At 47.5% G+C, this 27,190-nt stretch overlaps 1 protein-coding gene across 1 annotated transcript in view; it reads right to left on the minus strand.

The window, feature by feature from the left end:
* TIMM44 (translocase of inner mitochondrial membrane 44) overlaps window positions 1-27,190 on the minus strand; it is a 182,686-nt gene that overhangs the window by 16,352 nt on the left and 139,144 nt on the right. The window contains exon 10 of the mRNA XM_069964528.1: window positions 24,314-24,364. Within this exon, the coding sequence (XP_069820629.1) occupies window positions 24,314-24,364 (51 nt within the window). The remainder of the gene's footprint in view (window positions 1-24,313; window positions 24,365-27,190) is intronic.

A 27,190-nucleotide genomic window follows, 5' to 3' on the forward strand; every position in this document is an offset into this window, starting at 1 on the left:
CCATTCCAACCTCAAAAAAACAAATGGCGCTCCTTCCCTTTGGAGGCTTACCCTGCACCCGCATGGAGTTTTATGTCCACATGTGGAGTATTTCCGTACTCAGGGGAAATTGCTCTACAAATTTTGTGTTTTTCTTTATTTTTTAGCCCCTTGTGAAAATGAAAAATCAAGACAAGATTAATGATTTAGAGTAAAAATTTAAAACAAATTACACTAAATGTTGGTCTAGCCTTGATTTTTTTTTTCCATTTCCACAAGGGGTTCAAAAAGAAAATAAACGTAAAGCGTGTAGGGTAATTTCCCCTGCGTACGAAAATACCCCACATGTGGACATAATGTGCCATATGGGCACAGGGCAAGCCACCAAAGGGACAGAGCGCCATTTAGAGGCTGGAATGGAGGATGGAGGCCATGTCGCAATTACAAAGCTCCTGTGCTGCCAGGACAGTAGAAACTCCCCACAAGTGACCCCATTCTGGAAACTAAACCCCATAAGGAATCTAACAAGGGGTGCAGTGAGCATATGGACCCCACTGGTAACAGGCACATATGTAGAACATGTGCCGTGAAAATAAAAAAATACAATTTTTTTCATTTTCACGTCCAAAATGTGGCCGTCACCAGGGGCCATATCTCCGCTGCCCCCCTTGTTAGATTCCTTATGGGGTGTAGTTTCCAGAATGGGGTCACTTGTGGGGGGTTTCTACTGTCCTACAGAGGCTTTGTAATTGCATCATGGCATCCTCTAATGGGAATAGCGGCCATACCTATTTAGCTGGGGAAAAGGGACCATTCTAATTTATTTGGGGGTATTAGGCCAATTATTAGTTTATAAGGTTGAAAATGACAGGTGTCCATCAAATTCAACCTGTGTTGATCCAGAGGAAGGCAAAAAACCCTTGTGAGGCAGACGACAGTAGCTTTATCACAGGGGAAAAAATTCCTTCCTGACTCCATAATGGCAATCAGAATAATCCTCGGATCAACGTGACCCCTGAAATAGGAATAAGGGGAAGAATTTAGATAATGTAGAACCCCAATGACGTGTGGTACGCCTTGAAGCGATCCTGTATGCAGAGGCCGGGGTGATCAGGACAGGTGTCACACTGGAAAATGGTGTCCTTCCTGATCCCCCTGTTACCCCACACTCTGCACTTCTTCTGGGGTCTCCTGTTTTCCAGTGTGGGGGACGTCACCTGGAAAATGTCCTGGTGCGATACGGGGTCCTTCATATCCATAAGCGCTGGGTCCCCTCCATGGCTGCCAAATATTAGGGCTGGTATTACTTCTTCTGATATGTTTGTATCGTGCCGCAAGCTACAGTAGCTCGGGCAGCGAGGGACCGGGAGAGGGGGGTGCTGGTATAAAAGTTATCCCTGTACAGGTGGTGGTAACTTTTATCCAGCAGTGGGAAGATCAGTTCCCCAACGATCTCCCCACTAACTCCGAGGATGGGGGGGGGGGGAGGCCTCTGGGGGCTGGATTTGGGTGTCCCTTCCATCATACACTCTAAGTGTACGCGCACACTGCGGAATGGTGAAGGATAACCCACCGGCAGACTGATGCGGGCGCGCGTCTCCGTCCATGTCATAGACTCCATTCTATGCACGAGCGGATTCCGCTCTCCGTCAAATGTGTTCATTCTTTGGACGGACGATGGAATCCGCCCTTGCATAACATGGAGTCTATGACACGGGTGGAGACGTGCGCCTGCATCAGTCTGCCGGTGGGTGCCAGCTGCGGAATGCACAAAGGGTTATCCTTTGCCATTCCGCAGTGTGCACGTACCCTAAATCTGTAAGTGTACCCTGAGGTACTCTCACAGAGTTTGTAGAATTTCGCGCCATACCGTCATCTCTTATTGGGACGGTACTGGCGGAAAAGACGTGTCTGGGGGGCAGCGTACGCTACGCTACCCCAGACACGTCACTGGATGATGAGGATGAATGGAGGAACGAAGGACCCCCCATTCATCCTCACTGGCTGCTTCGGTGTCGGAGGTAATAATAGCGTATGCGAAAACACCCTGGGGGCCATCTTTATACGGGGATTGGTATATGGGGTATGTAAATGTGTAGTGGTGTAGTGTAAAAATTTATTCCGTGTAGTGTAATGGTGTTTTTTACATTTTTTTTTAACATTAAGTATAAAAAAAAAAAAACTATGCCAAGAAAGGAGTTGCTGATAAATGCCGCACTTATGTGCGGCACTTATAAGCAGACCGTGGCTGTAGGATATAGGAAAAAAAACACTCTACGCCAAAAAGGAGGAATTGCTGATCAGCAGCGCACTTACGTGCGATGCTGATCAGCACTCAGCGGCGATAGGGTGCGGGGGGAAAAAAAAAAACAACCCTTTCTTCAACCCTATAGCTACTGATATGTGTATTATATACACTTATCAGCCGCTAGGGGGCAGTAGAACGCAAATTCCAGAAAAAGCCGAAGTTTGACGACGCTGGAGCCGATGAGTGCCGATGGGGACCGCCGGAAAAAGACGAAGACGCCGACGAAGACGCATTCGGAACCCGGAAGACGCGATCGGGACGCTGGATCCGGTGAGTATGGGTCAATACCTGCTCTGGACACCTCAGCTACCTAGCTGAGGTGTCCACAGCAGGTATTTAACCCTTTCATGGGGTACTTATATCGGGACGTGGCACCGTGGCCACCTTTAACCTTTAACCACTTTTAACAGTAATGGCGGTCGGTGCCGTCCTCGGACAGCACCGACCACCATTGCTTTCCGGGCCATCGATGACCCGGAAAGCTGCAGATCGCCGCCATATGCTGATCTGAATTGATCAGCCAATAGCGGCGATCGTCAGCACGGGAGGGGTTAATCACCCCCCGTGCCGACAAGCAGGGATGGCCTGCTATACATTATAGCAGGCCATCTTCCCAGATCGCTGCGTGTGTACACGCAGCGATCGGGGGAAACCGCGGGCGTAAATGTACGCCCGTTTGCGTTAAGGCACGGGTTTTGGGGGCGTACACTTACGCCCGCGGTCGTTAAGGGGTTAAGTAGGTAGGGAGGGGTTAATACTTTAGAAAGGTGCTACAAAACATGTATATTAACGCATAAGTAAACATATTTCAATAACTTTATGTGTTTTGGTGCCTTCTTTCATCTCCATATAAGTCCAGCTCAGACTACACTGAGTATGCACTAAGCCTGCCTGCTTGGAAGGGGGTGTCCATAGTTCTTTGGCAGCCTGGCCTTCTTCCACCCACAAAAGTCCTTCTCTGAGCCGTTTGCATGTTCACCCTGCTCATCCCATTGGAAAGTTTGATCCTTTTAGGCTGTGTTCACACTATTCCATGTTTCCCCAGTCACAGGTCTCTTCATAACACTATTATATAACAGACAGTTATGCAGGCTGACTGATCAGCACCTGCAATGCACTGAATAACTGACCACAACCCTTTGAGCACATATAGAGCAGGGATGGGGAGTCTGGCCCCTAGCTGTTGCAAAACTATAATTCCCATCATATCTAGGCAGCTGCTGCAACAACTGGAGGGCCGAAGGCTCCCCATCCCTGATCTAAAGGATAACCAAAAGACCGCTCTTACATAGTTACATAAATTAATAAGGCTGAAAAAAGACAAGAGTCCATCATGTTCAACCTATGGAACCCCTACTGTGCTAAAGGAAAAAACCCTTATAAGGCAGATATCAATTGCCCTATGAAAGGGAGAAAATTTTCTTTCCGACTTCAATGGCAATCAGCACAAATCCCAGGATCAGTGTCGCATCACATCTAGTGCCCATAACTTGTTTGATTATATATTTCAAGACAAGCATCCAGGCCTCACTTGAACGTATTTAATGATCAGTCATGACAACATGTGGCAGAGAATTCCATAGTCACACTGCTCTTACAGTAAAGAATCCACATCTGTGCTGGTGGTAAAAACCCCTTTCCTATAGATGTAGAGGATGCCCCCTTGTCTTGGTTACAGGCCTAGGAGTAAAAAGATCACTACAAAGACCTCTGCACTGTCTATTGCAATTCCGCCGGGGGAACGGGGGATAACTTACGCGCCCGCACTCTGATTCACCCCAAGAATGTCAAGGAGGGGATCGCAGAAGTCCTGCACCCGTTCCAGCTCCATGGGCCCGCTTTCCTCTGGCCCCCTGGACGCATATCTCGTAGGAGAAGAAGGGAGCCAAAAATCCAAGATGGCGCCGGCAGCGTGGCGTGCCGCGACACAGCCTGAGGGCTCTCCCTCCTCATCCCCGGCACACTCCAGCAGCAGCCAGGACACTCACAGGTCAGGGGGACAGAGAGATGGGACAGTAAATGATCCACTTACCTACTCCTCACCGCCACAAGGGCGACAGACCTACTCTGCATCAGTCCGGTCCACCATAGAGCAAGGGCCATCAGCTGCTTCACCAGGCGCCGTGGAGGCTGCAGGGCCTCCATCTTCCTCCACCCCCATATCTACAGGCTCTTCTCGGGACAGGGAACAGCCACCACTCCCTCAAAGGCAGCAAGGGAAGAATAAAGGTACCCCTGTATTTCATCCAGCGAAACCCCTCTCCCCATTGCCACACTGGTTTTTACAGGACACAGGGGATGGCCCCCATATGTCTAAACATAATAAAATGACAGAGGCACAGACTGAATCTTGGTGGTCTAACAGATCCTCTGCCTCGGATCCTGAGGACTCTACTCTCCCTGTTCCACCTGCAGACCTTACCTGGCGCCAATGCCTGCAAAATATACCTACTAAGGATGATTTTAAGTCCCTCATACAGGAGGTCCGAGCTTGTAGGTCTGAAATAACTGCAGTTAGGAAGGACTTACATCATATCGCGCAGCGAGTGGATAATATTGAAGAAGAACATGATGCTACCAGAGCGTATGTGGCTGATATGCATACCACGGTGGTGGACCACCATAATGCTTTCTGTGATTACCAGCGCCACCTGGAAGATTTGGATAACCGAGAGCGCCGACATAACATCCAAATGAGAGGGGTACCTGAGGCAGAAGGAGAAGACGACGTATATGCTACTCTTACATCTCTTTTCAATACCATACTCTCGCCCCCTGCGGATCACGTCATTAAAATGGATCGTGCTCACAGGGTGCTACGCCCTAAAGACAAGACATCACAACCCAGAGACATCATTTGTTGCATAACAGACTATGCTTTGAAAGAATCTATAATGGCAAAAGCACGAGGGCTTGACCACATTGATTTTGCAGATGCTCCAGTCCAACTGATGTCTGACCTCTCATGGGTCACTCTACAGAAGAGACGCTTACTCCGGCCCCTCCTACAGGTCCTTAGTGATGCCAACGTCCCATATATAGATGGGGTTTCCCGTTCAGTCTCATAGCCCGCAAGATTGGCCGGTTAGTCAACCTTTGAACTGCTATGGATCTCCAGGATTTCTGTGACTCCCTGGGCCTGCCGGTGCCCGATCTGCCTCACTGGGAGATGGTTTCCCTCCCTCCTCTGCCACCTCCGGTTTGGTGCCAAGTCCGACCCAGACGCAAGAGATCCCAACCTAAGGACGCTGCCTAGGCGGAGTTCTGGTTTACCAGAATCCAAATACCCTGAATTGCCAGGACTTCACCTATTTCACCTTGAGACCTCGCTTTCTGTTCTCTCCTTTCATTTGTATTGAATGTGTGCATTTTGCGAATCTTTCTCTTCCCCCCTCATGAGCTACAGTTACTATTGTTATTTCTTTATGGTGCTCCCCCGGCGCTGCTGTTTTGTATTGGTTACTATTGCTGACACTAACTCGACTCTCCCCCTTACCGCTAGGGATCACTGTATCTCTTAGAGGTTTGGATACATACCTCCGAGAGGAATATTTTCTTTCTGGTCTCCTTCTTCCTTCTCTCTCCTTTGCTCACTGACCCATCCCCTTACCCTTTCCATCTCTCTCCCTTTTCTTTGATCTGATCCGTTTTAGTCTTATCTCTTATTCCAATTTCCCTAGCGGGAGCTATGTTGTGGGCTTATAGCTGCATATCTGCCGTTACACCTACAGCTATATGGATACAGTTTTTGTACTCATTGTCCTGTTCTGGTTTGTGTTGTCTTCCCCTGTCTCCCTTATGTATCTCCCGATGTATGTTCCCCTCACCCGCTGTGTTCTCTATTTCAGCTTTGACGAACGCTGTTGCAGGATTCTGGGACATGCTACTCCTTGGGTATGGCCACTTCGAGAAGGCTTGGATGTGTTCAGGTTTGAATCCTTCCCTTCCCCTATTAGGGGAAACGCCCACTTGTTTATGCTGGTGTCCTTCTTTTTGATGGGCTGTCATGGTGCGCTTCCTTATGGTTAATGTTAAGGGATTAAACTCCAACCGCAAGCATAGACTCTTGCTAAAAGAGTTGAAGTCCTCGCACTCAGATATTGTATTCGTGCAGGAGACGCACTATGACAGTTCAGGATCATTCAATTTTATTAGACACAAATTCCCTACAACTTATTCGGCCTGTAGAGAGGATAAACGGGGAGGTGTAGCCATACTAATAGCTGAAGATTGCCCACTCACGATCTCGCAGACAGTCATTGACCCTCATGGTTGTTATGTGACCTTAGTGGGATGTCTCAGGGACTCCCCCATAGTGCTCTGTAACGTGTATTGCCCGAACTCTGGCCAGGTCCCCTTTCTTACCCATCTATTTTCGAAAGTCTCCAAAATTCAGCAATCTATCCTCCCCTGTGCTACTGATTGGGGGAGACTTTAACGTACAATTCTCCCTGGGGATGGACAGGCTCTCTGTACAACGAGGGCCTCCTCCATCCTCTTTGGTCCAACTCTCCCAGAGGTTTCGGCAACTTATCCGTAGACATCATCTCTACGATCTATGGAGGATTGCTAACCCCTCAGATAAAGTGTATAAGTTTTACTCTCCGGTACACTCTACACATACGCGCATTGATTACTTTTTTAGTAACATCTTAGGACTGAGGTTGTTGGAATCCTCTGAGATCACAGGGATCACATGTTCTGATCACTCTCCAGTGACTTTAAGCCTCAAATCTCTACAAGTGGAATAGGACCCTTAGGGCCCTATTCCACTGGACGATTATCGTTCAGATTATCGTTAAATCGTTCGAATCTAAACGATAATCGTTCGGTTGAAATGCAGTTAACGATTAACGACCGAACGAGAAATCGTTGATCGCTTTATAAGACCTGGACCTATTTTTATCGTTGCTCGTTCGCAAATCGTTCGCGGTTGAATAAGACATCGTTCGGAGAATCGTTCGCAATAGATACGAATGCAATAGCGAATAAATAGCGAAGAAAAAACGATCGCAATTACGATCATAAGTAACGATTATCGTTCAATGGAAATGAGTGAACGTTTTCAGGTCTTTCGCAATAGTGGTCGTTTGCGATCGTTAATCGTTAATGATATGCAAACGATAATCGTCCAGTGGAATAGGGCCCTTAGTTAAGAACCGGGCACACCTAGAATCCCTGAAACAGTGTTTACGCCATTATTTTGCTGAAAATTCGGGGAGTGTCGCATCCCTTTTGGTCCTCTGGGAGGCCCATAAGTCGGTCCTTAGAGGACACTGTATAGCCCTTTCGTCTAGACTAAAAAAGGATTCCAGCTTGCGGAAACAGGAACTGGTGGCTCAGATGCGGGCCCTTGAACGCAAACTGGCCACCTCACCTTCTGTCTCTGTATTGCGTAAGCTGGTGGAAGTACGATCCCAGCTGAAGGATTTGATGGTACTTCATGTGGACAAATTATTGGTATATACCAGACATAAATACTATGATAAGGCTAACAAGGCACATACCCTGCTCGCTTCCCAATTGAGGGATGCTAAGATACAGGCTTCCCCTCAAGCAGTGAGGGATGCCTCTAGATGCCTACACTATGCGCCAGACCGCATAGCAGTTATTTGCAGATTACTATACTCATCTATACTCTCTCCCTTCTGAATTACCATCAAACCCTGAAGCTCGACAACAATGTTTTGATCAATTTCTTCGCTCCTGTCAGCTGTCCACCCTCTCAGGGAGTGATAGGGAGGAGCTTAACTCCCCAATATCGATTGAAGAGTTGTTGGAGTTGCTGAAGGAACTACCAAATGGTAAAGCCCCCGTCCCTGATGGATTGACGTATACTTACCATAAGTCACTCGTAGATGAATTATCACCCCACCTCTTGCCCCTCTACAATTCCTTTTTGTCTGGTTCCCCTGTGCCTGATACTATGCTGGAATCTTTTATCACAGTAGTGCCTAAACCGGGCAAAGACCCTGCAGACTGTAGCAGCTATAGGCCTATTTCGCTGCTCAATGCAGACCTAAAAATTTTTACTAAATTATAAGCAAATAGATTGGGGGCACTCCTGCAGACTCTAATTTATAAGGACCAAGTAGGTTTTGTGTCTTCCAGACAAGCAGGGGACAACACTAGGCGTACCATCAATCTTGTGTTTGTTTAAGTTTTTTGTTCACAATCAATCAGTGGCACCACTTTTGGTTACCGACAGCACTGTTTGTCTTTGGACAGGGATTACCTCCAGTGACTAGCTAGCTCTCACCTAGATGTAATTTTTGCTATTTAGATTGGTTGTAGCATCGCTACATACATCGCTGTATACATCACTAGATACATCAACTTTTGCTCGGTCAGAACCGGCGCCCGCTGGCAGCGCTCGGCATATACAGCGTGGCGTGAGGTTCGTCGGACACAAAAGGTAGTGGGCGTCAAAACTGTATTGATTCACAAGCTCTGCTCAGTGGTAACAGAATGAGACCTCAGAATTCGCCTACTCTCAGTTGCAATAATTTTAATCAATAATGCTAGTGATACTTCAGGCTATTCCAGCATGCGTATCCTATATTAAAACTCCTATGCCATCAGACCTGACTAGTTTTGCCAGTACACTGGCTTTTTTAAAGGAGGCATTAGGGAGGGGAGGGGCTAAACACTGTTTATATACATTTTTACTGTGGCCGCATCCCCGGTCCTATCAGTCAGAACCTATGGTAATCACCATTTGAATCGAGGCTTGAAGGGCATCGGAAATGGCCGCCTCTGATTGGACAATAGGGATAACTTTGAAAAGAGAATTCGCGTGCCAGAACAGCCCACTGAACGTTGGTCCATGCCGTGTTGTATTGCGCATGACATGACACTTAGAAGAACCTCGTTTAGAGGGATGTCAGTGCGCATGTGCGGGTACTTAGAAGTTCTGGGCTGCGGGACCTCCGTTGCGCATGTGTCGGGACTTAGTCTCTGGGTGCTGATCAAGGCTCCGACATTCTGCGCATGGCAACAGTCTTGTAGTTTTTAAGTGAGGAGCGGGGGGCTGGTGCGCGATTCTGGGCACTTAGATTTATTCTCGGGCAAGAGAACTTATATCGTGCATGTCACGGGACTTAGCCACTACACTCAGTAGTTTCCGATAGTCTGTATCATGCCCATATCTTCGTCAGTGTGATTCATATGTGTAGGATGTATGAACAGAGGTATTTTATGTCTGCATCCATCCAAAAGGAGATAATATGTGGGTATGACTGCACACGACACTGCGGATGTGTTTGGACCAGAGTGATGGTAACTGGGGAGGGTTGGCTAAGGGTAAGTCCCTACGCTGAATTTTGGTATGGAATACTTAACAGCTCTCAATGGGTCTCAAGTAGACAAATTTAGGAAAATCTGGGGTCCTTGGAATGCCGCCTTCCCTCCACCTTAACACAGAACGGGTGACCCCCCCCCCCCTCTTTCCCTGATCATCCCTGTGTGCTTCTTTGTCTTGTCGTGTCTGTTGGTCTTTCGTCTCCCCTGTTAGTCTTCAAGTTTGATTTTACTGTTATTTTGGGACCCACGTTGGATGCCCCATTCTAGTTTTACAAAGTTTAAGGTGTTTGAGATCATTAACTTCGTTGCTGAGGAAGTTTTCCTGATTGGGGGGCCAGCAATAGCTCTGATGTTTATCAGGTCCTCCACGTTGGTCGGCACTACATACTGTAGGATCAGGAAGACTACAATGGTAGTACCCATGCTGTAGTTCTACTATACAGTCTTACTAAGATACCGTGTTTTCTTGTTATCTGTCTGAGAATTGTCTACTTTGAGTGCTATACATACTGCTTTTTCATGGAACCTGTTTAACTGCTCCAATCTTTTCCCTCTTTGTGTGTTGATGTTATAAAATGGAAAAATTATGAAAATAAACAGTTTAAAAAAAAGATACACAACATCAACAGCCTCCCCCAGGTCTAGTGCTGTGTGAAAAGATTATTTTCATTAAGGCAGAATCTCTTACAAAATCCTTAAATACTTTAACCCACTTTAGATGTTAAGACTTCTAGGCCTCTAGTTTCCAGGATCACTTTTTGACCCCTTCTTGAATATCGGTACCACATTAGCTATGCACCAGTCTTGTGGAACCATCCCAGTTATTACAGAATCTTTAAATATTAGGAATAAGAGTCTAAAACACTGGGATGGATGCCTTCTGGGCCCCGGGATTTATGCATTTTAACCCATTGAGGACTAAGGACGTAATTGTACGTCCCTTCTTGTGGTGCACTGCTAGCTCAAGTATGTACTGTTACGTCCTGGGATAACATGTGGCGCAGGGGCTGTGCCCATGCCATCAGTGGTGGGTCCCGGCTGTCAGTAATAACCAGGCACTAGCTGCATCCCAACTAGGATAACGGCACTTGACACTATAGGTGCTGCAATCCGGAATTCTCCTTCCCTTCCCCATCAGGGCTGTGGGAAGCGATTGCTTCCCTGAAGGCTCCTGTGTCATAGATATGGAAGCCTGATCAGCTTTGCCTATTACAGGCATATTGCATTGTAGTGCAGATCAGCAATGAAATGTGATATGCCTGTAATCAATCAATAACACAGTAAAGTCCCCATGGACTAAAATTAGAAATCACATGATTAAACCCGAACAGTGACCGTAGAAAATTTAAAATGAGAAAAATGTTAATTTTGTGATTTATTAAATGAAAAGTTCACATTTTTCACAAAGCAGGAGCGCAGGCAGGTAACGTTTTAGCTGAGCACCGGTGGGTTAAGTGGGACGAGGCTTTACAAACTCGCAGTGGAATGAAAAATCCGCTGCAATACTGTATGTGTGAATCTGGCTTTAAAGGGAACCAATCAGCCCAACTGGGCTGATATGGTTCCCAGGAGCGCTTTATAAAGCTCCTGCAGCAGCCGTGGCACTACCAGCTGCGGCTGGTGCAGAAGCTGTATGCCGGAGAAAAACGAGTTTTATTCCCCGGGAGCGTGACAGACAAAGGCAGGAAGGTAGTCATCTGGGCGGCTCGGAGGGGATAATTGACAGGCAGAGAGGTCCGTTACTGTCAGGTATACAGCCATTCCAGGACATGTATATACAGGTATACAGCCATAGCGAAAAGTTTTGGGAATTATACAAATATTAATTTTTACAATGTTTACTGCTTCAGTTTTTAAAATGGCAATTTGCATATACTCCAGAATGTTATAAAGAGTGATCAGCTTAACAGCAATTCAATGCAAAGTCAATATTTGCTTAGAAAATGAACTTTATCCCCCAAAACACCTTTCAAAATCATTGTAGCCCTGCCTTAAAAGGACCAGCTAACATCGTTTCAGTGATTGCTCTATTAACACAGGTGTGGGTGTTGATAAGGACAGGGCTTAGGATCAATCTGTCATGATTAAGTAAGAATGACACCACTGGACACTTTAAAAGGAGGCTGGTGCTTGGCATCATTGTTTCTCTTCTGTTAACCATGGTTATCTCTAAAGATGACGTGCAGTCATCATTGCACTGCACAAAAATGGCCTAACAGGGAAGAGTATCGCAGCTAGAAAGATTGCACCTCAGTCAACAATCTATCGCATCATCAAGAATTTCAAGGAGAGAGGTTCCATTGTTGCCAAAAAGGCTCCAGGGCGCCCAAGAAAGACCAGCAAGCGCCAGGACCAACAATGCCTTTTCCAGCATGATGGAGCACCTTGCTATAAAGCAAAGGTGATAACTAAATGGCTCAGGGAACAAAAGATAGATTTTGGGTCCATGGCCTGGAAACTCCCCAGATCTTAATCCCATTGAGAACTTGTGGTCAGTCACCAAGAGACGGGTGGACAAACAAAAACCAACAAATTCTAACAAAATGCAAGCATTGATTGTGCAAGAATGGACTGCTATCAGTTAGGATTTGGTCCAGAAGTTGATTGAGAGAATGCCAGGGAGAATTGCAGAGGTGCTGAAGAAGGGTCAACACTGCAAATATTGACTTGCTGCATTAACTCATTCTAACTGTCAATATAAGCTTTTGTTACTCATAATATGATTGCAATTACATTTCTGTATGTGATAAAAACATCTGACAAACACACATGAAAACCAGAGGGCAGCAGATCACGTGAAAATATATTATTTGTTTCATTCTCAAAACTTTTGGCCATGACTGTATACACACTACAGGATGTGTATATACAGGTATGCAGCCACTAGAGGACATGTATACACAGGTATACAGCTATATACACACTACAGGATGTGTATACACAGGTACACAGCTACTACAGGATGTGTATATACAGGTATACAGCCATTACAGGACATGCATATACAGGTATACAGCTATGTATACACTACAGGATATATTTACACCGGGGGCACACAGTGATAGGGGTTTATGACTATACAGGGGTCGCACAGGGATAGGGGTGTATGACTATACAGAGGGGGGCACATAGGGACAGGGGTGTATGACTATACAGGGGGGCACATAGAGACAGGGGCATGGGACTGTACAGGGGGGCACATATTGATAGGGGTATATTACTATACAGGGGGTCACACAGGAATAAGGGTGTGAGACTATACGGGGGGGGGCACACAGGGATAGGGGTATGGGATTATACAGGACATAGATAAGGATAGGAGTGTATTACTATACAGGGAGCACCGCCCACTGCAACTCTCAGCAAAGCTCACGGTGAATGCTGGGAGTCAAAATAATTAGCTGGCATGATAGTCAAGTCAGATAATTTTAGTACAAATTTGAAACTTGTGGCCTATTGCATTTCTCAGCAGAGCTCCCAGTGAATGGAAGTTGTAGTTCAACTCTTAAAGGGGTATTCCCCCTAAGAGCTAAAAAAATGAAATGCTCCCAAACCCAAGTCCCCCCGAGTATTTTGAGCCATCTCCTGTTTTTCTAGTTGCTGCCGTTCCTGGGTTAAAAGTTTTTCTGAGAGCCATCTATAACCAAGATAGGAAACTACATTTCCCATCATGCATTGCTTCTCCCTGATTGGACCCTTTGTACCTGCCCCCTTTGCTTTCTTCCTGCCCACTGCAAACAGGACTGTGTTTACTAAGCAACAAAACACAGTGATCATAGGGGGGTCACTTGCTGCAAAGGAGATATTCCCAAAATTAATTTTCTCTGCAGCAGGCTGTGAAGGCTGTGAGTGACGGCGCACGCTACTCCAGCTCAGGGCCGGATCCCCGGGCTGGAGTAGCAGGCGAAGGATGGCTGATCTTTGGGGATTGTGAGTAACGGGACCGAATCTCCTGGATAATGAACTTTGTCCCCCTGTGAGACCCAAGTACCGGTAGGAGAAGGAGCTTGCCGGGTCAATGCATACAGAAGCGTCTCTCACCAGATCAGCGGTGCGGCTTTCAGCAGTGACCCGGCAAGCTCTGGCCCCGTCACTCACAGCCCCCCCTTAACCCGGCACTCACCCGCGGCCCGCAGCCCCCCCCCCCCCTTGACTCACTGACTGGCCCGCGGCTAACACCCCCCGGGACATGTGCGTGTTATATTAGCCCGTGGATGACAGAACTGCGCTGCATCCAACCCCCGCACCCGGAACTCACCCGCTACTCCAGCCACGCCGATTCAGGTGATCCGGCGCCGTCACTCACAGCCCTCACGGAGCGGGCGCCGTCGCTCACAGCCTGGTGCAGGAGAGGTAATAAACTTTGTCCTCCAGTGAGAGCCGAGTACCGGAGACGAGCTTGCCGGGTCACTGCTGAAAGCCGCACCGCTGATCTGGTGAGAGACGTTTCTGTATGCAGTGACTCGGCAATCTCCGTCTCCCGCCGGTACTCGGCTCTCACAGGAGGACAAAGTTCATTAAGTCTCCTGCAGCAGGCTGTGAGCGACGGCGCCCGCTCCGTGAGGGCTGTGAGTGATGGCGCCGGATCCCCTGAATCGGCGTGGCTGAAGTAGCGGGTGAGTTCCGGGTGCGGGGGTTGGATGCAGTGCAGTTCTGTCATCCACGCGCTAATATTACACACACATGTCCCGGGGGGGGGGGGGGGGGGGGTTGCTAGCCACGGGCCAGTCAGTGAATCAAGGGGGGGGGGGAGGGGGCTGCGGGCCGCGGGTGAGTGCCGGGTTCAGGATGCCAAGGGTGATATCGCCGCCGTCCAGCAGGTGAACAGCAGCAGCAGCTGTAACTGTCTCACTATCTTCCTTCACTTCAGTGAGACGGGTTAGAAGCGCTAACCCGGCCCATTGAAGAGAGGGAGGACACGTGATGCCGACTCCGAGGGTGGGGGCCAGGAGTAGGGAGCGTGTCGGGATGGATTGAGAGTTGATGATTCTATGCATTCGGTGGGGATAAGTTCATCTAGATAACAGCAAAACTGTGCAAAATCCATAATAACTTTATATTTGAAAGATGGAAAGCTCCGAGTGGGCAACGTAATAATGCAAAAATAATTTTGGGGGGAATACCCCTTTAGTAGTTTAAAATAGATATTTCATTTAAGATATACAACTTGTGGCCAATGACAACTCTCAGCAGCTGAAATCTCAATGAATGCTGGGGGTTGTAGTTCACCCAGCTCAATGGAAATCTCAGCAGCAGCACATCTACCAGTGAATGCTGGGAGTTGTAGTTCACCCAGGCCAAAGCAAATCGCAGCAGCAGGTCTCCCAGTAAATGCTGTGAGTTGTAGAGCGATTGGGATAGTGAGTGACATGCCGGGTCGTGCTGGGAGCGGGGATGACTTGCCGAGCCATGCGGGGGGTGGGGGTGGGGAGGCTGTGACATGCTGGGCCATACTGGGGGCGCTCTGTAATAAGGTACTGGGAGCTTGGCGTCCTTGCACATGTAGATTACAGCTCAGAGGGTGACATAGAAATACCGCAGATACCGCCCTGGCGAAGTTTAAGTCAGTTAACCGACGCCAGAGACGGTATCTGTATTTTTGCGGTATATTGCCCAGCCCTAGCTATAATGGAGCCCATCTCTGACAGCATGATGGATGGATCTTGATGAGGGGTCTTAGTATTGACCACCCCATCCAATCAAAACTTTGGACATGCCTGTCTGACATGTCATTTTTTTTTTTATAACGACAGTAATGCCTTAATGGCATCTAATACACCTTTTTATCACCGTCATTGGGAGGCCTACTACACCCTTGGGTTACACAGTGGTTTTGGCTATGACAGGAGATGTTGTGTCGCTAACCAGGGGATCATGCTGTGTTAGGGTTAAATCGTCACTGTTACTAACTAAAAACTAAAGGGAAGTGGCAAAACTGAATGTGTGCCCCAGGTGCAGGAAAGGCTAGCTACACCTCTGCCCATAGGGTATGTGGATGCTCTTAAAAATGTCCCAATTAATTTGTGTACTTTACTTCTCAGGGCATTGTCCCAGTCTATGTCCCCCTAGGTCACGTTTTTGGAAATTAGCCTTCCTGAAGTGTAATGTTTTCATAGCCCCCCTACTAAGCATTTTATTAACCCCTAGCCGACCCTGGGCGTACCCATAAGTCCTGGACCGCGCGCCGCCCCCGCTTTGAACCGCTGTGGTCCCGGGTGCCGCAGGAAGCCCAGGGCCGCGGCTATTAGTGGGCATGGTCCGATCGCCGTGCCCGCTAATTACGTAATTGACAGCTGCATCTGATTACTAAATGCAGCCTTATTCCCGGTGTGTAGTGGGGGGATCACCCCCCGCGACACGATTGCGGAGGGGTGATCCCCGTGTCTGGTACCTGCCGGGGTCTGCGCCAACATGACGCTGATTCCGGCTCGGCACTCAGTTGTTTTTGGCTGCAGCATCCGAAAGCAATCAAGTGCCGATCTCATTGATCTATGCAGTATAACTATACTGCATAGATCTCAATGAGAGATCAATGCACTTACTAGAAGTCCCCCAGTGTAAAAAGGAAAAAAAAAAAAAGTGTTTTTATTAATAAAAAGCCCCCTCTCCTAATGAAAGTTTGAATCACCCCCCTTTTCCCATGTTATAAATAAAAATAAATAAATCGCCCAAAATATTAATTTATCACATTCCTGATCTTGCACGGTAAGCAGTGTAAGCACCAAAAAATCCCAAAGTGCAAAATTGTGCATTTTTGGTCGCATCAAATCCAGAAAAATTTTTATAAAAAGCAAAAAAGTCGGGTATGCGCAATCAAGGCACCGATAGAAAGTACAGATCATGGCGCAAAAAATGACACCTCACACAGCCCCATAGACCAAAGGATAAAAGCGTTATAAGCATGGTAACAGAGCGATTTTTAAGGAACATATATTTGTTAACAATGGTTTGAATTTTTTAAAAGCCATCAAATAAAATAAAAGTTACTGTATACATGTTGCATATTGTTGTAATTGTAACGACTAGAGGAACATATATGTGAAGACAGTTTTACCCCAGGGTGAACAGCGTAAAAACAAAAAACCCTCCAAATAAAAAAAAATTATATATTTTTTTTCAATTTTACTACACATTTTAATTTTTTCTGCTTTTGAAGTACTTAGTGAACACATTCAGCCCGTCGTTGCAAATTACAATTAGTGGCGCAAAAAATAAGGGCTCATGTGGGTTTCTAGGTGAAAAATGAAAGGAGGAAAAAACAAAAACGCAAAAATTTAAATTGGCCCGGTCCTCCAAGGGTTAAAGAATAAATGAAAATTTATTATGTTGTGGTCACTATTACTTAGGTGACCCCCCACCTCTACCTTTAATATTCTTGTCTGGCCTATTGGTTTAAATCAGGTCCATAAAAGCCTTCGCTCTTGTAGGTTCCTGTACTAGTTGGAAAAGGTAGTTGTCTACTATTTCCAAAAACCCACTTCCTTTGCTGGAGCTGCAAGTTTCTGCTTTACAGTTTATATTGGGGAAGTTGAAGCGGCTCTGTACCCACAATCTGATTCCCCCCCCCCCCCCCAAACCACTTGTACCTTCGGATAGCTGTTTTTAATCAAAGATCTGTCCTGGGGTCCGTTCGGCAGGTGATGCAGTTATTCTCCTAAAAACAACTTTTATTCCTACAGCGCTGTGTATAACGGCCGGGGCTTACATTTGTATATGCATTAGGCTGGCACCACCTCTCTGTCCTTCCTCCCCACCCTCCTCATCATTAGGAATGATCCAGGAACATTTACTGCTGTTTGAACTTTGCACAGGTGTCTTAAAGGGGTATTCTCCCCAAAATTATTTTTGCATTAATACGTTGCCCACCCGTAGCTTTCCATCTTTCCAATATAAAGTTATTATGGATTCTGCACAGTTTTGATGCATCCACCCCCACGGATTGCATAGAATCATCAGATCTCAGTCCACTCCGACAAGCTCCCTGCTCCTGGCCCGCACCCTCCAAGACGGCATCACGTGTCCTCAGTCTCTTCAATGGGCTGGCTTCTAACCCAGCCCACTGAAGTGAGGGAGGACACTGACAGCTGCTGTTCTGTGTTTTCCGTCTCCCACCCCCCAGGTCAACTTTGTGCCCCCCCCCCCCCCGACCTCTGAGCTCACCTGTGGCCCCCACAAGAAGTCCCCCCCCCCCCAACTCAGCGGCACCCAGCACCCAGCCGACACCCCCGATCCCCCCCACCCCCAATCACAAACAGCGGCGGCACCCGCTCACCCCCCCAGCAACCCCCCCCCCCCCCCCGCGCACGACACTTGCGGCCCTCCCAAGCAGCGGCACCCCCCCCCCCCGACCCCCCCCCCTCGCCGGACTCACAAGCCGCAGCGGAGGCGGCGACACCCGCTCCCCTGCCCTCCCCTCGCTGGACTCACCAGCGGGAGCGGCGCCGGCTGACATCCCCCCACCCCCCTTCGGAGTCTGCGGTGGCCATAGCACCCAGTGTACCCCATATAGTGTGGTCCCGCCAGAAAAAACAACAAAGCGGTAACTCACCTGTCCGCCGGTCCCAGCAGCTCCTCTTCCGGCACAGCGCGCCCTCCTGTCATCCTCCGGCGCGGGCAGCAGGGTACAGTCACCGACTGTGCTGGATGTGTCCTGCAGCCTCTATTGTTCATGATAGAGGCTGCAGGACACATCCGGCACAGTCAGTGTCTGTATACCCCACTGTCTGTGCCGGAGGATGATGGGAGTGCGCGCTGTGTCGGGAGAGGAGCTGCTGGGACCGGCGGACAGGTGAGTTACCGCTTTGTTGTTTTTCTGGTGGGGCCACAGTGGCGGGCTGGGCAGGGGGGCTCACCTGTCCGCCGGTCCCAGCAGCTCCTCTCCCGGCAGAACACGTACTCCTGTCATCCTCCGGCTGAGACGCAGCCTGCGCCGGATGCGTCCTGTAGCGTCTATCATGTATTATAGAGGCTGCAGGTCACTTCCGGCACAGTCAGTGTCTCTGTACCCCGCTGCCCGCGCCGGAGGATGATGGGAGTGCGCTTTCTGCCGGGAGAGGAGCTGCTGGGACTGGCAGACAGGTGAGTTACTGCTTTGTTGTTTTTCAAGTCGGGCCACACTATATGGGGGCATTGGCTACTATGTGGGCACTATATGGGGGCATTGGCTACTATGTGGGGCACTATATGGGGCATTGGCTACTATATGGGGCACTATATGGGGCATTATCTACTATGTGGAGCACTATATGGGGGCATTGGCTACTATGTGGGGCACTATATGGGGGCATTGGCTACTATGTGGGCACTAAATGGGGGCATTGGCTATTATGTGGGGCACTATATGGGGGCATTGGCTACTATGTGGGCACTATATGGGGGCATTGGCTACTCTGTGGGGCACGATATGGGGGCATTGGCTACTATGTGGGCACTATATGGGGGCATTGGCTACTATGTGGGGCACTATATGGGGGCATTGGCTACTATGTGGGCACTATATGGGGGCATTGGCTACTATGTGGGGCACTATATGGGGGATTGGATACTATGTGGCTATGGGCATGGCTATGGAGGGTCGCTATAGGGGCATGGCTATGGGGACTGCGGCGCGCGTGTCCCTCTTCACAAAAGTTGGGAGGTATGGCGGACAGAGAGGTTGTGCCAGCCTAATGCATATACAAATCTAAGCCCCAGCGCTGCAGGATTAAAAGTAATTTTTTAGCACAATAACTGCATCACCTGCCGAACGGACCCCAGGACAGATCTTGGATTAAAAGCAGCTATCTGATGGTACAAGTGGTTTGGGGGGTCAGATTGTGAGTACAGAGTCGCTTTAAAGTCCCCCATAATAATGACTTTGGTCTCTTTCGCTGCCTCATCTATTTGTCTATTTTTTCATCTATTTTCTTTTACTATAGTTGGGAGATTTATAATGGTGCGTTTACACAGGCAGATTTATCTGACAGATTATGAAAGCCAAAACCAGGAATGGATTTCAAAAGAGGAGAAATCTCAGTCTTTCCTCTATGACCGTTTATGGTCTGTGCCTGGCTTTGGCTTCAAAAATCTGTCAGATAAATCTGACTGTGTAAACGCACTATAACTCACTCCTATAAGTATTTTATTATTCTTTCTTCCTCTTGAGGTTTTTCGCAGCACCAAAACAGTAGGGACTTTCTAATAACAGTAAATTGACCAATTAGCCAGGGTGCACAGGGAATTTATAGCTCCAAAAAGACAGTAAGTGAGAAAATGCCTTAAAGTGACACTGTCACCCCCTTTGTGCATTCTGACATCTCTACACAGGTGTAAAGGGTAAATGTAGTGTTTTTCATACCTTATTTCATATCATACGTCGTGGTGCTTGTTCAAGTAAAAAGTGTCCTTTTACCAACTGCAGATTGTATTAAGTGGGCGTGACCTCGCGACATTAGCGCCAATTAGCCCCGCCAACAACGGCACCATTGGTTGCCCCGCCCCGTTGATACCCATTGGTTGGCCGACGTAAAGGGGGTGGGGGTCTAGACCTTTCGGACAGCCTGTTCCAATGGCCGGCGAGGGGGCGGGATCAACTGTGGTGTTGTGGGCGGGGCTCAGTGGCGCTAGTGTCGCGAGGCCATGCCCACTTAATACAATCTGCAGTTGATAAAGGGACACTTTTTACTTGAACAAGCACCATGACGTATGATATGAAATAAGGTATGAAAACGGCTAAATTTACCCTTTACACCTGTGTAGAGATGTCAGAATGCAAAAAGTGACAGTGTCACTTTAAACACCATGAGGCGCATTTATGAATTTATGTCCTGGTGTACGCCATGGAAAATCAGCAGATATTTGAGCAAAAATCTGTCCCATTTCTGAGAAATAAACCCCACTCGCCAGATGGGCGGTCAGGGAAGCGCAGCCTCCTCCCGCACCCGATTTATCAAGATTTACTCCTGCTAGCAGTCATAAATTATGGCAGGTGTAGACTTTTGCGCCGCCGCATGGCTTGCGCGGTCCTGTCAGATTAGCTCAGATGCATGCTCCTCTTAGTAAATCCATCGGACCGCATAGGGACGAGGCTTTATTTAGGACTGATGTACGATTACACCTGTTTTGATAAATGCCCCCCCACACACACTTTTTTTTTTAAATCAGATATTTTTTATTGAAAATAGTTTTTCCAAACACAGTAAAGTGCTTAACTTTTCCCCCCAACAAAGAAATCCCTACCACCCACCACCCCATAATCACCCACCCCCTCCCAAAACATCCTTTTCCGAAAAATAAACAAGTACACAATAAGTATAAAGAGGTAGTGCAAGATACATGAAAAGAAACTCTGTCTTAAGTGACGAGCAGACAAAGAAAAGCATTCAGGGACATTTAACCAACACTCTCCTAACCATAACTCAAAGACCGTGAGGAGAAGCACATAGGGCACACAATCTAGCTAATCATTGTTTAAAGGGGACCGAATAAACGTGGGAATCAAAAGGGGGGGAGGGGAAGAGGGGCCTCCCAGACAGGTCCAACTCAGTGTCTACCACGCACTCCACTTGTAGCAGCCATATGCTGGTCAGGTAATAGGTGGAAGGCCTACATAGGAGACCGTTTGAGAAACCTAGAAGGTAACCCAGGGTCAACTCTGTAATAGTGGGCACTGCAGCCTGAATCCAATGTTGAGATACTAATTTTCAGGCTGAATACAAAATTCTACAGCTGGCTAGTTCTATTCCTGTAGGTTCGTCTTTAGAGCAAACTAAACCTAATACACACTTTAAGGGCTCAAGTGGTATAGTTATCCCATAGGCTCTTTTGATTAGGGCTACCACCTCCCTTCAGAATTTCTCCAATTCAACGTAGCTCCACATCATATGCAGGAGGTGCGCATCATAAAGACTGCAACACGGGCACTGAGAGTCAGCCCAGATTCCACTCAGTGTGAAACCTGGGCCTCTTTCGATAAACACAAAAGGGATATCCTGGCAGGAATGGTGGAAAGACACACGCAAAGCTCTTCCTCAACAGTTCTCAGTCTCTCCCTGTTTTTAGTTTTTATCGCAGTCAAGCTTGAGAAGCCCAGCTCACATAGATATGTGGTTGAAAATGGGAGCAATGTCAAAATAGCTTTGTTCGCCAGAATGGGGAACTTCAACAGAGGATGTCAGGAGAGGAGGGGGCTGAACTTATAGGGGAGGTCACCGCAGCACAGAGGATGTCAGGAGAGGTGGGTGCTGATCTTATAGGGGAGGTCACCGCAGCACAGAGGATGTCAGGAGAGGTGGGTGCTGATCTTATAGGGGAGGTCACCGCAGCACAGAGGATGTCAGTAGAGGAGGGTGCTGATCTTATAGAGGAGGTCACAGTATCACAGCAGCACAGAGGATGTCAGGAGAGGAAGGTGCTGATCTTAAAGGGGAGGTCACAGCAGCACAGAGGATGTCAGGAGAGGAAGGTGCTGATCTTATAAGGGAGGTCAGGTCACAACCCCTCTCCCTCCCCCCATTAACATCTTGTTTTTTTTTTAACTTATTGCCCTTTATAAACATATGGCCATCTGGCCCCCTTATGCAGCCTGGCCCTGCCCCAATAATCATTGTGCGCTGGGCCCAGTCCTACTGCCAGGCAGCCTCCCCTCCCTCAAGCCCTAAACGGTCCGTCCATTTTCCGTCCCGGTCCGAGCCCCCCCAGTGCCTAATTCAACTTACATGTTAGACAGGCACAGGCAGCTCCTCTGCTTTGCTGTTCTGTGCTGCTCACCTCGTCTTCGCGTTGGGCGACGGACAGCGGTGCACGGTACAGCTGAGCTAACGCCAGACGTGCTTCTTCTCAACGCTGCGCTGCGTCTCAAGGCCCGCCCACCTGGAGCAGCGTACGTACGCACGCAGGGGTCAGAGAGCTAAGTGTGGCGCAGGGGCGGCGCCGCGGCGGACTTCACGGATAACGCGATCAGGGGCCCACTCTGCTGCTGTGTAGTGTAGTAAGACAAACTTTCCCGGCGGCACACCCGACCACCCGGCACACTGGTTGAAAATCACTTCTATAGACTATGTATCAGAAACAGATGAGAAATTCGGTATGCTTCAGATACCGCCAATTGGGGGTTAAGGCCAGGATATCCGACCACTGCTCATCTGTAACGACCAATATCTCCCTCCCACTGTTTCTTGAGCCTCAGCGGTCTACTATTCATGTATGAATCCAATTATTCCATATAAATCAAAGATATTAAACCTTTAGATTCAGGTGCCCGAAGAACTGTGTCTAGCAGAGGATGTGAAGAGATATCCGGGGCCGCCCTTCCAAATTGCGCCTCTATTGCATGGCGTAGCTGCAAGTATCTAAATAAAGCCGAATGCTGCAGCTCAAAGTTCGTTTGGAGTTGGGCAAAAAATTTAAAGACTCTTTCACTATATAATTGCAAAAGGCTACACATCCCCCTTTGTTCCCAGAATCTAGCACCATCTAGATCCATCAAAGGTGGAAAATCAGGGCTATGCCATAATGGAGTATATTTCGTATAGGAGATACAGGATAGGAATCTCTTAATCTGGGACCACACTTTCCGTATTAAAGGAAACAAGATCGGTACATCCGGGGGCCTCGTCCGAAAAGCAATTTCCAGTAGGTACACTGGAGTCCTTACCAGACACTTGCTGAAAAAGTGAGCCAGTCGGAGCCATATTCCCCGAGCCACCCCATCCTCTTAAGTTGCTGGAATTGAGCTGCTAGATAGTACAAATATGGATTCGGGACTGCAAGACCACCTCAAACCTTACCCGTTCTGTAACATATAAACATAGAAGATTGTCGGCAGAAAAAGACCACTGGGTCCATCTAGTCTGCTCTTTTAGTATTTTCTTTCTTAATATCTTAGGATAGATGTATGTTTATCCCAGGCGTGTTTAAATTCTCTTATTGTAGATTTACCAACCACCTCTGCAGGAAGTTTGTTCCAGGTATCTACTACTCTTTTAGTAAAATAATATTTTCTCACATTGCTTCTGATCTTTCCCCCAACTAACCTCTCACTGTGTCCTCTTGTTCTTGAGCTCAGTTTTTTTTCTTTTACTAAAAACACTCTCCTCTTGAACCTTATTTAGTCCCTTAACATATTTAAAAGTTTCAATCATGTCCCCTCTTTCCTCCAGAGTATACAGATTCAAATCCTTAAGTCTTTCCTGATATGGTTTATGCCTCACACCCTCCACCATTTTTGTAGCCAGTCTTTGGACCCTTTCTATTTTATCAATGTCCTTTTTTAGATGAGGTCTCCAGAACTGGACACAGTATTCCAAATGTGGCCTCACCAGAGCTCTATACAGCGGGATCACAATCTCCCTCTTCCTACTGGTTATACCTCTAACTATACACCCCAGCATACGATTTGTTTTCCCCACCGCCTGGTTACACTGGTGACTCATTTTAAGGCTGTCAGAAATCACTACCCCTAAATCCTTCTCTTCTGAAGACTTCTGGTGTCTAACCTGATCCTGGGCACTTCCCCATCCCAAAATAAGCTCTCTGAATAGGGATTGTATTCATTTAAAGTGTACCGCCGGCACCCAAACAGGAGCATTAGGCAGAATATACAGGAACTGCGGCATCAAAATCATTTTCGTCAGATTAGCCCTGCCCACTACCGATAGAGGGAGCCTGCGCCACACCCTCACCTTCTGCACAGATTTTGCAAATAAGTGCCCACACACACACACACTTAAACAAATGCAAGCTTACCGCTTCATAGCACCAGTCCTTGAGAACATCAAGATCACCTCTTACAATTGCCTATATTAAAAAAGAAATATATTTAAAGTGAATACTTTGTAACATTGAGAATACATTAAATGGGCACTGTCACAAGAAAATACATTAAATGGGCACTGTCACAAGAAAATACATTAAATGGGCACTGTCACAAGAAAATACATTAAATCACGAAAACTAACTTCTGACATGTCAACAGAAATGCCAAAAGTTATTAATCAGAGTGTGTCTCACTGCTTACAACCGCTCTGATCAAGAGATATAGTTGGGGAAAGATAACAGCAGTGTGATCCTCTACCAGCCGGCGTCTTGGAATATAAACATTTCCTATAGATTTCTATGGAGAATTTCGATGGACTGCACTGCTGCCACAATCTCTCCCCGGTTATATCTTCTGATCAGAGCAGTCAGCAGTGAGACCCGCCCCGATCAATAACTTTTAACACGTCTAATGACATGTCAAAAGTCAGTTTTCATGACAGGTACATTTTAAGTATGTATTAAAAGATGATAAACCAAAATAAAAACACTCAGAAAGTCAATAAAACACTAGGCTTCACAACAAATTCCAAAAACAGAAAAGATACAACTCTTGGGGAAAACAGTCACCAGTTAAAGGCCTGGTCCAAGGTGATTCATATAAACCCAAAAACCCCACATGTTCCCCCTCGCTCAATAGACTGGTTTATCAGAGAACACACCCCTTATTGTGTGTAACCCCCCGACACCTTATAGTTGCCAGGTACAGCTATTTTGAAAATGCCACCCCACTGTGCCCAGCAGCTATAAAGGTACTGTAGACTGGAGTGTGTTTACACAGGATGAAACTTTACTGGTTCCCTTTAAAGTGGGCCTGTTAGCAGGAAAATAAATAAGCCCAAAGCTAGATAGTGCTAGTCCTCAATGTTTCCAGCCACAGCTTTTATATTAATAGTCATTTCTACCTTAGAAACCGGTCTATTTGTTAGGCCCCGTTCCCACTGAGCAAAAGTAGCGGAATTCCGCAACGGAATTGTCCGCCACGGAATGCCGTTAGCCTCCCGCTCATAATGGGAGTCTATGGAAGGCGCGCGCTCCTGCTCTGTATGCTCTGAAGAATGAACATGTTCCGCTACTTTTGCTCAGTGGGAACGGGGCCTAAATATGTAACTAACACGAAAAGCCAGGAAAGGGTATTTCGCAGCACAGCAAAACCCTAGGTACATCCAGCTCAAGTCTCCGTTACGCACTGCCTGTCAGTGAAATGGGATAGGTAGATACAAAAACGTAAGAATCGAAGAAAAAGTATATTGGCTGGGGTTTTTAGCCTCATTCACACATTAACAAAAAGGCTTATTTCTTGCCACTGGAAAAATACTGGGACTATAAAGATTAAAAAAAAAGAAACAAAACCCAACCACAGTGTATTATAGATAAACACCAAAGTCCAATAATGGACCACTCATTTAGACACCATGTGTGATGACCAGCACTAATAAATGACCAGATGGTGTGCCAAGGCCCAGCCTGTATGATCACATGCACAGATATACATGACATGTACAGTGCGGATGGCCTGTCAAGCTCATACAGGGGACGCATCTAACATGCACAGTACAAGTCACATGTCAAACTAGGACAGGGTCGACTGCACATGTACACAGCGCAGTATGAATAGGAAAGTTGAGAGATAAAGGCATTAGCAATTAATACATTCCTATTATGGGCACTTCTGCCTAAATATAATTACAGTTGTTTCGCAAAGTATAAGAATGACACACAGAGTTCAAACTGTCACTTATAGGATTAATGGCAACCTTTGGTTGGCCATCTAGCCAAAACAGGGATATATTAAGAGGTTGGCCACATTCAATTAACTTGTTTCCCACCACGGACGTAACTGTACGTCCCTTTTTGAACGTACAGTTGTGTCCTGTGATGAAACAGGCGCAGGAGCTGCGCCTGTGCCATCCGCGGTGGGTCCTGGATGTCAGTGATAGCTGGGCATGCTCCCCATCTGCCGAGCCCGGATCGCAGCAGTGAACACTATATGTGCTGCGAGCAGTGTGATTGCAGCACGTATAGTGTAAAACAGGGGGAGAATTGACCCTATGTTCACATCGGGGCTGTGCAAAGCAATCGCAGAGCCTCAATGTTTGATATGACAAAAAGAGGCTTCCTTGAGGCCTCCTGTGTCATAGCTACAGAAGCTGATAAGGATGAGGCCTAAGACAGAGCCTGATCAGCTTTGCCTATGACTGGCAGATTACAATGCAATGCAGATCTCCATTGCAATGTAATCTGCCTGTCATAAGGCAATCAGATATTGAGTTCCCCATGATGGGACAGTATAAAAGTAAAAAAAAAAAATATTAAAAAACACATAACTAAAATAAATACGGGGGCGTGGCCTGTATGCTGAGACTGCCAGATGCACTTTCTGCAGCTTTTCCCTTATTCTACCCCATTTCCCACACCCCAAACCCATCACAGCCCCCCTGCACCACAAGGGCTCAGGAGATCCCCGACCCAGCCCTGTACTACCTCCAGCCGAGGCCTACCTGCTGCTCTGAAGCCCCGGCCTCTAGTAGCTCCAGCAAGCCGGGCCCCACACACTTCCGGCCGGGAGTACACCCGGACTCGCGCGAGTGCAGAGAAGCCACAGGGACAACATCAGCTCACCTCCAGGTCGGATCATCCCCAGGAGGCCCCCACAGCAATCAGGAACACAGTTGGGCTCTCCACAGAGCTACAGGGAAAAGAACTGGCGCGAATTCCGCCATGTTGGAATTGCCGGGGGCTGCACTGACACAGTGCACCAAACCTGCAGTGCTGCACTGGCACAGAATCCCACACCTGCAGAGCTCC

The sequence above is a fragment of the Dendropsophus ebraccatus genome, chromosome 3 (assembly GCF_027789765.1).
Source record: "Dendropsophus ebraccatus isolate aDenEbr1 chromosome 3, aDenEbr1.pat, whole genome shotgun sequence".
Classification (NCBI taxonomy): domain Eukaryota; kingdom Metazoa; phylum Chordata; class Amphibia; order Anura; family Hylidae; genus Dendropsophus; species Dendropsophus ebraccatus.